At 34.7% G+C, this 14,713-nt stretch overlaps 2 protein-coding genes across 2 annotated transcripts in view; both read right to left on the reverse strand.

Annotated features, from left to right (window-relative positions):
- Nucleotides 1–214: 214 nt before the first annotated feature.
- LOC113376174 (SPBc2 prophage-derived uncharacterized transglycosylase YomI-like) lies at nucleotides 215–3,998 on the reverse strand (the record flags this gene model as incomplete). Its single annotated transcript, XM_026616093.1, has 2 exons — nucleotides 215–517; nucleotides 630–3,998. Coding segments are annotated over 2 exons (3,672 nt in total), but the record flags the coding sequence as incomplete, so codon positions are not given.
- Nucleotides 3,999–4,003: 5 nt separating this feature from the next.
- The window catches only part of LOC113376176 (titin homolog), a gene marked incomplete at its 3' end in the record, with an annotated part of 41,030 nt that continues 30,320 nt past the window's right edge, over nucleotides 4,004–14,713 (reverse strand). Inside the window, exons 7-8 of the mRNA XM_026616094.1 lie at nucleotides 10,371–10,424; nucleotides 4,004–8,799 (exon numbers count right to left, since the gene is read on the reverse strand). Coding sequence (XP_026471879.1) covers nucleotides 4,004–8,799; nucleotides 10,371–10,424 — 4,850 coding nt within the window. The remainder of the gene's footprint in view (nucleotides 8,800–10,370; nucleotides 10,425–14,713) is intronic.

Raw genomic sequence — 14,713 nt, forward strand, 5'->3', positions numbered from 1 at the left:
CTTTTACTTTATCAACAACTTTTTTCTGTTTGATCCCTTTAACTTCCAAAGAAACCTTTAGTTGTGCCTGCGGCATCTTCAGCAATTTCTTTTGATTTATCATTGATATCTTGAACATGCATATCTTGAACATGCTCTTTTGTGCTCTCTAACGTATCATCTGCTGCGTCTTTTTGTGCTCTCTAACGTATCATCTGCTGCGTCTTTTACTTTATCAACAGCTTTTCTCTGTTGATCCCTTCAATTTTCCAAAGAAACCCTTAGTTTTGCCTGCTGCATCTTCAGCAATTTCTTTCGTTTTATCTTTGATATCTTGAGCATGCTCTTTTGTGCTCTCTACCGTATCATCTGCTGCGTCTTTTACTTTATCAACAGCTTTCTCTCTTGATCCTTTCAACTTGCCAAAGAATCCTTTAGTTTTGTCTGCTGCATCTTCAGCGACTTCTTTCGTTTTATCTTTGACTTCCTTAGCATGCTCCTTCGTGGTTTCAATCGTGTCGTCTGCAGCGTCTTTCACCTTATCAACGGCCTTTTCTGTTGATCCCTTCAATTTTCCAAAGAAACCTTTAGTTTTGCCTGCTTCATCTTCAGCAATCCTTTTCGTTTTTATCTTTGATATCTTGAGCAACCTTATCAACGGCCTTTTCTGTTGATCCCTTCAATTTACCAAAGAATCCTTTAGTTTTGCCTGCTGCATCTTCTGCAACTTCTTTCGTTTTATCTTTGACATCTCTAGCATGCTCTCCTGCGCTCTCTAACGTATCATCTGTTGCGTCTTTTACTTTATCAACAACTTTTTCTGTTGATCCCTTTAACTTTCCAAAGAAACCTTTAGTTGTGCCTGCTGCATCTTCAGCAATTTCTTTTGATTTATCATTGATATCTTGAACATGCTCTTTTGTGCTCTCTAACGTATCATCTGCTGCGTCTTTTACTTTATCAACAGCTTTCTCTGTTGATCCCTTCAATTTTCCAAAGAAACCCTTAGTTTTGCCTGCTGCATCTTCAGCAATTTCTTTCGTTTTATCTTTGATATCTTGAGCATGCTCTTTTGTGCTCTCTACCGTATCATCTGCTGCGTCTTTTACTTTATCAACAGCTTTCTCTCTTGATCCTTTCAACTTGCCAAAGAATCCTTTAGTTTTGTCTGCTGCATCTTCAGCGACTTCTTTCGTTTTATCTTTGACTTCCTTAGCATGCTCCTTCGTGGTTTCAATCGTGTCGTCTGCAGCGTCTTTCACCTTATCAACGGCCTTTTCTGTTGATCCCTTCAATTTTCCAAAGAAACCTTTAGTTTTGCCTGCTGCATCTTCAGCAATCTCTTTCGTTTTATCTTTGATATCTTGAGCATGCTCTTTTGTACTCTCTACCGTATCATCTGCTGCGTCTTTTACTTTATCAACAGCTTTCTCTGTTGATCCCTTCAACTTGCCAAAGAATCCTTTAGTTTTGCCTGCTGCATCTTCTGCAACTTCTTTCGTTATATCTTTGACATCTCTAGCATGCTCTCCTGCGCTCTCTAACGTATCATCATCTGCGTCTTTTACTTTATCTACAACTTTCTCTGTTGATCCCTTCAACTTGCCAAAGAATCCTTTAGTTTTGTCTGCTGCATCTTCAGCAGCTTCTTTTGTTTTATCTTTGACATCTTTAGTGTGCTCTTTTGTGCTCTCTAACGTATCGTTTGCTGCGTCTTTTGCTTGATCAACTGCTTTTTCAGTTGATTCTTTAAGTTGTCCAAAGAATTCTTCAGATTTTTCTACTGCATCTTCAGAAACTTTTTTCGTTTTATCTTTGACATCTTTAGCATGATCTTTGGTAGTCACTAATGTGCTATCTGCAGCGTCTTTTACGTTATCAACTGCTTCTCCTGCCGATTCTTTTAATTTTCCAAAAAATCCTTTGGTTTTGTCTGCTGCATTTTCTGCAACTTCTTTTGTTTTATCTTTGACATGTTTAGCATGCCCTTTTGTGCTATCTAATGTGTCATCCGCCGTGTCTTTCACTTTGCTAACTGTTTTTTCTGTTGATCCTCTTAATTTGCCAAAGAATCCTTTAGATTTGTCTGCTGCGTTTTCAGCAACTTCTTTCGTTTTATCTTTGACATCTGTGGCGTGCTCTTTTGTAATCTCTAACTTATCATCTGCTGCATCTTTGACCTTATCAACGGATTTTTGTGCTGATCCTTTCAACTTTCCAAAGAATCCTCTAGTTTTGTCTGATGCATCTTCAGCAACTTCTTTCGTTTTATCTTTTACATCTTTAACATGTTCTCTCGTACTCTCTAATGAGTCATCTGCTGCATCTTTTACCTTATCAACAGATTTCTGTGTTGAAGCCTTCAATTTTCCAAAGAATCCTTTAGTTTTTTCTTCTACAACTTCAGCAACTTCTTTCGTTTTATCCTTGACGTCTTTAGAGTGGTCTTTTGTGCTCTCCAAAGTATCGTCTGCTGCGTCTTTCACTTTATCAAATGCCTTTTCTGTTGATCCCTTTAACTTCCCAAAGAATCCTTTAGTTTTGTCTGCTGCATCTTCTGCGACTTCTTTTGTTTTATCTTTAACATCCTTAGCATGTTCCTTCGTCGTTTCTCCAAACGTGTCATCTGCTGCGTCTTTCACCTCTTCAACAGCCTTTTCTGTTGACCCCTTTAATTTGCCAAAGAATCCTTTAGTTTTGCCTGCTGTATCTTCTGCAACTTCTTTCGTTTTATCTTTAACATCTTTAGCATGCTCTTTTGTGCTCTCTAGCGTATCATCTGCTGCGTCTTTTACCTTATCAACGACTTTTTCTGTCGATCCCTTCAATTTTCCAAAGAATCCTTTTGTTTTGTCTGCTGCATCTTCAGCAGCTTCTTTCGTTTTATCTTTAACATCTTTAGCATGCTCTTTTGTGCTCTCTAAAGTATCATCTGCTGCATCTTTAGCCTTATCAACGGCTTTTTCTGTTGATCCCTTTAACTTTCCAAAGAATCCTTTAGTTTTATCTGCTGCATCTTCTGCGACTTCTTTTGTTTTATCTTTAACATCTTTAGCATGCTCTTTTGTGCTCTCTAGCGTATTATCGGCTGCGTCTTTCACTTTATCAACTGCCTTTTCTGTTGATCCCTTCAATTTTCCAAAGAATCCTTTTGTTTTTTCTGTTGCATCTGCAGCAACGTCTTTAGTTTTGTCTTTAACATCTTTAGCGTGCTCCTTTGTGTTCTCTAGTGTGTCATCTGCTGCGTCTTTCACTTTATCAACAGTTTTTTCGGTCGACACCTTCAACTTTCCGAAGAATTCTTTTGTTTTGTCTGCTGCATCTTCAGCAACTTCGCTAGTTTTATCTTTGACAGCTTTAGCGTCTTCTTTTGTGCTTTCTAATGTATCATCAGCTGCATCTTTAGCCTCATCAATGGCTTTTTCTGTTGATCCCTTTAACTTTCCAAATAATCCTTTAGTTTTATCTGCTGCATCTTCTGCGACTTCTTTTGTTTTTTCTTTAACATCTTTAGCATGCTCTTTTGTGCTGTCTAGCGTGTCACCTGCAGTATCTTTTACCCTACTTACGGCTTTTTCTGTCGATCCTCTCAACTTGCCAAAGAATCCTTTAGTTTTTTCTGCAGCATCTTCAGCAACTTCTTTAGTTTTATCTTTTACTTCGGAAGCGTGCTCTTTTGTGCCCTCTAAAGAATCATCTGCTGCATCTTTTACTTTATCACCGGATTTTTTTGTTGCTCCTTTCAGCTTTCCAAAGAATCCTTTCGTTTTGTCCGCTGCATCTTCGGCAACTTCCTTCGTTTTATCTTTGGCATCTTTAGCATGCTCTTTTGTGCTTTCTAACGTGTCATCTGCTACGTCTTTCACTTTATCAACAGCTTTTTCTGTTGATCCCTTCAACTTTCCAAAGAATCCTCTAGTTTTTTCTGCTGCATCTTCAGCAATTTCTTTTGATTTGTCTTTAACATCTTTAGCATGCTCTTTTGTGCTCTCTAATGTGTCATCTGCCGCATCTTTCGCCTTATATCTTCCGCAACTTCTTTAGTTTTGTCTTTAGCATCTTTAGCGTGCTCTTTTGTGCTCTCTAGCGTATCATCTGTTGCGTCTTTCACCTTATCAACGGTTTTTTCTGTTGATGCCTTTAACTGTCCAAAGAATCCTTTTGTTTTGTCTGCTGCATTTTCAGCAACTTCTTTCGTTTTTTCTTTAGCATCTTTAGCGTGCTCTTTTGTGCTCTCTAAAGTGTCATCTGCTGCATATTTAACCTTATCAACCGCCTTTTCTGTTGATCCCTTTAATTTTCCAAAGAATCCTTTTGTTTTGCCTGCTGCATCTCCAGCAACTTTTTTAGTTTTTTCTTTAACATCTTTAGCATGCTCTTTTGTGCTTTCTAATGTGTCATCTGCTGCATCTTTAGCTTTATCAACGGCTTTTTCTGTTGATCCCTTTAACTTTCCGAAGAATCGTTTTGTTTTGTCTGCTGCATCTTCAGCAGCTTCGTTCGTTTTATCTTTAACATCTTTAGCATGCTCTCTTGTGCTCTCTAGCGTATCATCTGCTGCGTCTTTAGCCTTATTAACGGCTTTTTCTGTTGATCCTTTTAACTTTCCAAAGAATCCTTTAGTTTTGTCTGCTGCATCTTCAGCAACTTCTCTAGATTTATCTTTAACATCTTTAGCATGCTCTTTTGTGCTTTCTAGCGTATTATCTGTTGCGTCTTTTACTTTATCAACGGCCTTTTCTGTTGATCCCTTCAATTTTCCAAAGAATCCTTTTGTTTTTTCTGTTGCATCTGCAGCAACTTCTTTAGTTTTGTCTTTAACATCTTTAGCGTGCTCCTTTGTGCTCTCTAGTGTGTCATTTGCTGCGTCTTTCACCTTATCAACAGTTTTGTCGGTCGACCCCTTCAACTTTCCGAAGAATTCTTTTGTTTTGTCTGCTGCATCTTCAGCAACTTCGCTAGTTTTATCTTTGACAGCTTTAGCGTGTTCTTTTGTGCTTTCTAATGTATCATCAGCTGCATCTTTAGCCTTATCAACGGCTTTTTCTGTTGATTCCTTCAACTTTCCAAAGTATCCATTAGTTTTTTCTGCGGCATCTTCAGCAACTTCATTTGTTTTTTCTCTAACATGCTCTTTTGTGCTCTCTACAGTGTCATCTGCTGCGTCTTTTACCTTATCAACAGCTTTTTCTGTTGATCCCTTCAATTTTCCCAAGAATCCTTTTGCTTTGTCTGCTGCATCTGCAGCAACTTCTTTAGTTTTGTCTTTAACATCTTTAGCGTGCTCCTTTGTGCTCTCTAGTGTATCATCTGCTTCGTCTTTCACATTATCAACAGTTTTTTCGGTCGACCCCTTCAACTTTCCGAAGAATTCTTTTGTTTTGTCTGTTGCATCTTCAGCAACTTCGCTAGATTTATCTTTGACAGCTTTAACGTGCTCTTTTGTGCTTTCTAGTGTGTCATCTGCTGCATCTTTAGCCTCATCAACGGCTTTTTGTGTTGATCCCTTCAACTTTCCAAAGAATCCTTTAGTTTTTTCTGCTGCATCTTCAGAAACTTCATTTGTTTTGTCTTTAACATCTCTAGCATGCTCTTTTGTGCTCTCTACCGTGTCACCTGCTGCGTCTTTTACCTTATCAACGGCTTTTCCTGTTGATTCCTTCAATTTTCCAAAGAATCCCTTTGTTTTGTCTGTTGCATCTGCAGCAACTTCTTTAGTTTTTTCTTTAACGTCTTTAGCGTGCTCTTTTGTGCTTTCTAATGTGTCATCAGCTGCATCTTTGGCCTTATCAACGGCTTTTTCTGTTGATCCCTTCAATTTTCCAAAGAATCCTTTTGTTTTGTCTGCTGCATCTGCAGCAACTTCTTTAGTTTTGTCTTTAACATCTTTAGCGTGCTCCTTTGTGCTCTCTAGTGTGTCATCTGCTGCGTCTTTCATCTTATCAACAGTTTTTTCGGTCGACCCCTTCAACTTTCCGAAGAATCCTCTTGTTTTGTCTGCTGCATCTTCAGCAACTTCTCTAGATTTATCTTTGACACCTTTAGCGTGTTCCTTTGTGCTTTCTAATGTGTCATCTGCTGCATCTTTAGCCTTATCAACGGCCTTTTCTGTTGATCCCATCAACTTTCCAAAGAATCCTTTAGTTTTTTCTGCTGCATCTTCAGCAACTTCATTTGTTTTGACTTTGACATCTCTAGCATGCTCTTTTGTGCTGTCTACCGTGTCATCTGCTGCGTCTTTCACCTTATCAACGGCTTTTTCTGTCGATCCCTTCAACTTTCCGAAGAATCCTTTAGTTTTGTCTGTTGCATCTTCAGCAACTTCTCTAGATTTATCTTTGACATCTTTAGCGTGCTCTTTTGTACTTTCTAATGTGTCATCTGCTGCGTCTTTTACTTTATTAACTGCTTTTTCTGTTGATCCTTTTAACTTTCCAAAGAATCCTTTAGTTTTGTCTGCTGCATCTTCAGCAACTTCTCTTGTTTTATCTTTAACGTCTTTAGCATGTTCTTTTGTGCTTTCTATCGTATCATCTGTTGCGTCTTTCATCTTGTCAACCGCTTTTCCTGTTGACACTTTCAACTTTCCAAAGAATCCTTTAGTTTTGTCTGCTGCCTCTTCAGCAACTTCTTTTGTGTTGTCTTTAACATCTTTAGCATGCTCTTTTGTGCTCGCTAGCGTGTCATCTGCTGCGTCTTTTACTTTATCAACTGCTTTTTCTGTTGATCCCTTTAACTTTCCAAAGAATCCTTTAGTCCTGTCAGCTGCATCTTCAGCAACTTCTTTCGATTTATCTTTGACATCTTTAGCGTGCTCTTTTGTGCTTTCTAATGTGTCACCTGCTGCGTCTTTTACTTTATCAACTGCTTTTTCTGTTGATTCTTTTAAGTTCCCAAAGAATCCTTTAGTTTTGTCTGCTGCATCGTCAGCAACTTCTTTTGTTTTATCTTTAACATCTTTAGCACGCTCTTTTGTGCTTTCTAAAGCGTCATCTGCTTTATTTTTCACTTTATCTACTGCCTTTTCTGTTGATCCTTTGATCTTTCCAAAGAATCCTTTGGTCTTGTCTGTTGCATCTTCTGCAACTTCTTTTGTTTTATCTTTGGCATCTATGACATGCTCTTTTGTGCTTTCTAACGTGTCATCTGCGGCGTTTTTCACTTTATCAACTGCCTTTACTGTTGATCCTTTTACCTTTCCAAAGAATCCTTTAGTGTTGTCTGCTGCATCTTCAGCCACTTCTTTTGTTTTGGTTTTTGCGTCTTTAGCATGCTTTTTTGTGCTCTCTAATGTGTCATCTGCTTTATCTTTCACTTTATCAACTGCCTTTTCAGTTGATTCTTTTAACTTTCCAAAGAATCCTTTGGTTTTGTCTGCTGCATCTTCTGCAACTTCTTTTGTTTCATCTTTGGCATCTATAACATGATCTTTTGTGCTTTCTAACGTGTCATCTGCTGCGTTTTTCACTTTATCAACTGCCTTTTCTGTTGATCCTTTTAACTTTCCAAAGAATCCTTTAGTGTTGTCAGCTGCACCCTCAGCCACTTCTTTTGTTTTGTCTTTAACGTCTTTAGCATGCTCTTTTGTGTTCTCTAAAGCGTCATCTGCTTTATCTTTTACTTTATCAACTGCTTTTTCTGTTGATGTTTTTAACTTTCCAAAGAATCCTTTGGTCTTGTCTGCTGCATCTTCTGTAACTTCCTTTGTTTTATCTTTTGCATCTATGACATGCTCTTTTGTGCTTTCTAACGTGTCATCTGCTGCATCTTTCACTCTATCAACTGCCTTTTCTGCTGATCCTTTTAACTTTCCAAAGAATCCTTTGGTCTTGTCTGCTGCATCTTCAGCAACTTCTTTTGTTTTATCTTTGGCATCTATAACATGCCCTTTTGTGCTTTCTAACGTGCTATCGGCTGTGTCTTTTACCTTTTCAACTGTTTTTTCTGATGATTCTCTCAATTTTTCAATAAATCCTTTTCTGCCTTCGGTAGGGTCTGTTGATTCTTTGGCATTCTCTTTTGTTTTCCTTAGTGTTTCGTCTATCTTTCCTTTTTTACTTTTCTTTATTTTTCGTGATTCTTTGGAAGATTTGCTTTCATCTTCGGAAATATCGGAGTCCTTTGACGACTTTTTACCAAATATGCCAAAAAATTTCGTCTTTGACTGTTGATCATCCGCTTTTCGTTTAGGAGAAGTTACAATGATATTATTGCCATCATTTCGCGTTTCATATTCTTTTTTGTATGAAGCATAAGGCGTTGACCAGCCATCGAAGGATTGTTCATTATTAAGTAAATCATGCGTTATAGTCTTAATATCCACTTTAGTTAAATTTTCTTCAGGTTGTAAATTATTAGTCACATCTTGTGACTGGTGTTTTGAAATTTCTGTTGTATCTCTAGATACAACGAGTTCTGTGTTTTGTTCCGTGTTATTTAAATCACTCGATGCTTTTCCTTTTTTTATTTTATGTTCTCGTTTTGGCGATTTGTCGCTGTGATCGGATTCATCGGCATTCTCAAATGATTTTCCGACAAATGACTTGATAGTACCAAGAAATCCTTTTCCCTGCTTATTTTTTTCTTTTCGTGATTCCTTGACGTCTTGATTGTCTTTATCTTTACTAGCCTTATCTTTTGGATCTACATATTGAAACTTAGAATCGAATGTTGAGGATTTGTAATATGGTTCAGGTATGGCTTCTTGCGCAATAAAAAGAGCTGTAGTATCGAGAATATCCTTTTGTGTATGCTCTGTACTGCGGGGATCGTTTTTACCAATTACTGTTGAATAATCTTTATGCTTCGCAGTTGCTACTCCTGAAATAACATGCACTATTTCCGATAAAGACCTTTACAACGAGGTACATATAAATCATACAATGCCTTGCTATCACTGTTTAACGTTTTGTTTTTCAATGCGTCAAATACCCTCATAAATATATAAATTAATATATATATATATATATATATATATATATATATATATATATGTTTAATGTTTATTGATTCGTATAAGTAAAAAAGACTAAAATTATTAATAACATATAACATACTCGTTATCTAGTAACATATAGATTGATCCATTGATTGCGGTTTACGTAGAGACCGGAGAGACCATCACTGACAATCAGTAGAATAATAAACATATAACCTGTCATCATTTAAAACATTTCTATATTAGACATTTACAAACATTTATTGGCTGAATCCAAACAATTAAAACATTGATCTGGATTGAAGTATGTATGATGAAATAGTTATTCTAGCTAAAAGCAAAAACTATGTATGTGCATTTTTTAGGTACATAAACTGAAAAAAATATAATATCATTTTTTTATTTTGTACGAATCAATAAACTTATCACAATATATAACATTGTTTTAAACGAACGAATCCAAATTTGATGTAGCATCTGAAGTATATATGTAAGTGGTAAAATAAATAATTTCAGAAGACATTTTTGACTTTTACTGATATTCTGATATTCTTGCATATACTGATTTTATAAAGAGGCGCCTAGTGTATGAATGATGTGATTATTTAGTGTTTTTTCTCCTTCGCTTCATTTTTGACTTTATGTAACTCCCGATCGTTACAAAAATGCAAATATATGATTATGTGTAAATGGGTTTCTAACACACACTTTATTTTACTAAACTTATCAAAAATGAAAATAGCTAAGGCACTATAATTTTGCTAATGAAGTGAAAGTTATTATTATTATTCCATCTTTCACTTTTGTTTACTACTTGGTTCAAAATATAGCAAGGTATTCTATGATTTCTATATTATGAGCATGAGTGATGAGTCCGACATGTAAGAAACCGTCGTTACAAACCAGGAAATATGTAAGCTCTCGGCAAATTTCCATATTAAAAATCGAAAGCAGTTTAAAATGCGCGCTATTGAACGCATTTAAGCTTCAAAGTTACTGCATTTTGAATAAATTTTGTATTAAAATAATGCGATTGTTGTAAAGTGTCTTAAAATGCATAAATCTACACATGCTAAATAATCTAGCATAGAAAAACTAAATAACGTGCACCGCAAATAAAAAAGTGCTGAACTTATTAATCACAAAAATAAACACTTAGTAATAAAAATATAAAAATATCATAATACATACACACACCCATAGCATTGCCTGGCTTATAACGAGACATTTTTGTATCTCAAAAGAATTGGGCATTAATTTCAGAATGCCTTTTGAATAAATTTTAATGTCAAATTGTTTATGGGAATGAATTATCATATAAATCTATCTTTATGATACTATCTCAAATAAAAATTTCTTATAATAAAGGTATGTTGAATAATGAATAAATTTAATAGTATCATGAAGAAAGTATAATTTTATATAAAATTATTTTGCTAAACATGAAACTTACCTCGTTTTGAATCCGCATCACCTTTTAATTCTTGTTCCGTTGGTTTCGCCCACTCTGTAATAAATATTTTTTTATTAAGACTACATTCGATATATATATATATATATATATATATATATGTTGAAAATGTTTAAATTTGATGTTGAAATGTATGATTGATTTCTTGGAGGGCGTAACATCAAGTAAAAAAAGAGTAAAGTAAAGATTTTTTTCAAAACATCTTTATTTTTCCATACGTTTCGACGTAAAATTCTATGTCATCTTCAGTGGTTTTGAATTATTTATATTATCACTAGCACATATTAATATAACTTGTAAAAATTAATAATTATAGACAAGCACTAACTGTCAGTAATTTCTTTTTTTTTAATAAAAAGAATAAAAGATAAAAAGTGATTAATAAATAAAATATTATACGTAATACACTTGCATCCGAGGCCAGTGCCAAACAGAATATTATTCGTTATATCGTTATATTATTAGTAGAATTTTACGTCGAAACGTATGGAAAAATAAAGATGTTTTGAAAAAAATCTTTACTTTACTCTTTTTTTACTTGATGTTACACCCTCCAAGAAATCAATCATATATATATATATATATATATATATATATATATATATAATATATGTATGTATATATATAACACAACTACTTATATAATATTATCATTCTATTATGACTTAACGAAAAATCATGCTTATACTTACCATAACATTTATTATCCTATGGCAGTTATAGTGTCTTTCTAAATTTAGAGTATTATTTAAACTAAATAATAATAAAAGTGTTTATAATAATTTTAAAGGAGGCATAGGTCATATTTATTTGTTCCTGATTATTTTGGATTGTTATCCGATACTGAATCAAGACATTTATCTACAGTTGAAGCCATGCTAGACATGGTCTGTAGTGAGAAATGACTCACATTACCTGCTATATTTTCATCGAGACCTTCTATTATTGAACTTTTATATTGAAACTTATATTTTAATCGAGGAGGTGTAATTGCTTTCACATCCAAGATAGGCGAGATTCTGTCTTCTCTTACATGCAGAGAATCGTTTGTTTTTGATATAGTTATATTGTCTTCACCGTTCTTTATTGAAGTGGTGCAACATCCTTTTTTAGGCAATATTTCAGTTTGGTTTAAATTTATTGATTCTGTTTCTCTGCTGTTCAAAGTGATTGCATTACTTGCAATATCTTCTGGAGAATTTAAATGATTTAAATTTTCTTCAGAAACATGTGACTTAGTTTCGTATATTAATTCAAGAGCCCTTTTAGTTGGTTTTGGTGAAACAGGGCTAAAATTTCTTCTAGATCGCATGTTAGAATCCAAACTTACATCATGATCTGATAAAGAAGAAGGAAGAGCAATAGAATCCGATAAACTGGAATCTGTAGTATCTATCATACTCACTTCTATATCGTTCGGTTTTGAAATTTGACATTTTTTATGACTATCACAGGGTTGTTTATAAATAACTTCTATAGAACCATTTGAATCACCTGTTCTAGTAAAAACTTCACTTGTGATTACTTTTGTCATTGTTGAACTTAGCCCTAAGCGATTCGGACTTGCTGGTAATGATATGGGCTTATTATTGTATCTATTCTTATGCGAATGCTGCATAGATTCATCATACGTCATAGGTACAGCCGACTGGCTTCTGATTCTGTCAAAATTTTCGTTAGAAGGACGATGTTTTTGATAACTCTGTGCGATCTCTTTCTGTATTTTTTTACCAGTTACTTTAGTTTTAGTTGGTTTTGTAGTGTGATCAAGTTTCAATTCTTGTTTCGAATTAAGCAAATTTTTCACAAATTTCTCATTAGTTTTTGTGGTAGATTGTTTTGTGAATGGGGAAGATGGTTTTGTAGTAGAATCTTTCTGAATACGCTCAGGCTTAGAACTATATGTTTGCGATTCAATATTAATTTTAGACATTTTTGGATGCAATTCCTTCTTAATTTTTTTTTCTAATTTATCATTTTTCGTAATCGGATCATCTCGTGGAATTCTTGAATGTAATTTTATCACATCTTTTGAAGTTGAAGATTTTTGACCAATGTTTGTATTATTGATTACTTTTATGTTGCTTACCTGTTTTTTATTTTTATCCGTTTGTTTTACCTTGCTGGACTTATTTATTGTTTCTACTTTTTCAATTTTTAAATCTCTAGACAAAGTTGATTGCATGTACCCATGCAAACGGCTCTCAGGCACAGTTTTGTCAATTTTCTTTGTTTCTATTTTTTTTGTATCGTTATTTCTAATAGTTGCTTTAGATTTTGGCTTAGTTTCTTTATTTGCACTTTCACGTGTTTTTGTGTGAGATTTAATTATTTGATTTTCAAAAGGTTTAGATTTTTCTTCTTTTATTCTCGATTTATCAGGAGGTAAATCACGTACTGTTATTTCAATGTGATCATCGCTCATTAATATATCACCTTGGAGAACCGTATATCTTTTTTTACTCAAGGTTTTACTATGTAAATCATCTATAAATTTAGTTGGTCGAATAATAGACTTTGCTACAGATTTGTTCTCGTTAAATGCTTCAGAATCATTTGTTTTTTCACAATAATCATTGCCAGTTCTATCGTGGAACGATCTTGTTTCACAATTTTCGCTTATCAATTTATTATCAAAAGTCAAGGACAAACTTTGAGAAAATAAATCTTTATTAATTATGTTTTCATTTGATGATTCGAATGAAATGTCATTATTGTATATTATAGTTTCAATTGAATCTTCATGCTTTACCTCAGGTACGACTTCTACAAAATTAATATCATCAATTATCTTATGTCTCACATCAAGTTTAAAATGTTTAGTTTTGTCATCAATAAGAAGTTCACTTTCGGGAGACATTTGGTAAGTTTCTGTATCATCAGGTGCCCTTACTAGTAAATCTTTTTCAACAGTTTTATCAAGCTTTTCAGAATTAACAGTGGTCGGCACACTTGTTAAACGAGCTACTTTGTCTCTTGAAACATCTTTAGTTTCTTTTCTTGGTAGAACATCTTTTACTGGAGCCGTTTTATTCGTTGTAATCTCTTTATGTTCTTTTTGTGCTGGCACACTTTTTACAGGTGCTGTTACATCAGTTGCATCATTATTTTCGTTTATCTGTGGTGAATGCTTGGGTGTGGGTTGCTCTATTGTGGATTTTTCAAGTTTAATATGTTTACTGTGTACAGTTTCGTCATCATCTGGAGGTTCACTTACGGGAGACGTTTTGTCACTTACAGTATTATCAAGTTTCCTCTCTAGTGAATCTAATCCAACGATTTTAATAAATTTTTGAGAATCAGCAGGGATTGTAACACTTGTTACAAGAGCCTCTTTATACGTTGCATCATATTTAGCTTTTTCCTGCGGTGGAACATCTTTTTCATTTTCCATTGCAATATCTTCATGTTTCTTCGGTGGTGGAACATCTTTTACTGGAGCCATTTTGTCGCTTTCAACATCTATAGTTCTTATCTGTGGTGAATGCTCAGTAGAGGGTTGCTCCGTTGTGTATTTATGAAGTTCAATTTGTTCAATTTGTGCAGTTCGATCGTCAATTGGAAGTTCACTTAGGGGCGACATTTGGTCAGTCTCAGTATGATCTGGTTTCTTTTCTAGTGAATCTTTGTCAACGGTTTCATTAAGTTTTTCAGAATCAACAGGAATTGGCACACATGTTTCATGATCATCTTTATGCGCTGTATCATCTTTAGCTTTTTTCTGTGGTAGAACATCTTTGACCGGAGTCATTTTGTCCTTTGCAACATCTTTAGGTTCTTTCTGTGGTGGCGCACTTTTTTCAGATAGCATTATGTCAGTTGCATCCGTAGTGGGTTGCTCTTTTTTGGATTCATCAGATTCAATATGTTTAATATGTACAGTTTTGTCATCAATTGGTAGTTCACTTACGGGAGACGTTTGGTCAGTTTCAGTATCATCAGGTTCTCTTTTTAGTGAATCTTTTCTAACGTTTTGAAGAAGTTCTTTAGTATCAACTGGGATTAGCACACTTATTGCAAGAGCCTCTTCATCCGTTGCATCATATTTAGCATTTTCCTGTGGTGAAACATCTTTTTCCGGAGTCATTTTGCCCATTGCAATGTTTTCATGTTTCTTATGTGGTGGAACATCTTTTACTGTAGACATTTTGTCGGTTTCAACATTTATAGTTCCTTTCTGTGGTGAATGCTCAGAAAAGGGTTGCTCCTTTGTGGATTTATCAAGTTCAATTTGTTCAATTTGTGCAGTTTGATCGTCAATTGGAAGTTCACTTAGGGGCGACATTTGGTCAGTCTCAGTATGATCGGGTTCTCTTTTTAGTGAA

This window comes from Ctenocephalides felis, unplaced genomic scaffold (genome assembly GCF_003426905.1).
Source record: "Ctenocephalides felis isolate EL2017-DRISC unplaced genomic scaffold, ASM342690v1 CF-g0.4_SCAFFOLD_01886, whole genome shotgun sequence".
NCBI classification, from domain to species: domain Eukaryota; kingdom Metazoa; phylum Arthropoda; class Insecta; order Siphonaptera; family Pulicidae; genus Ctenocephalides; species Ctenocephalides felis.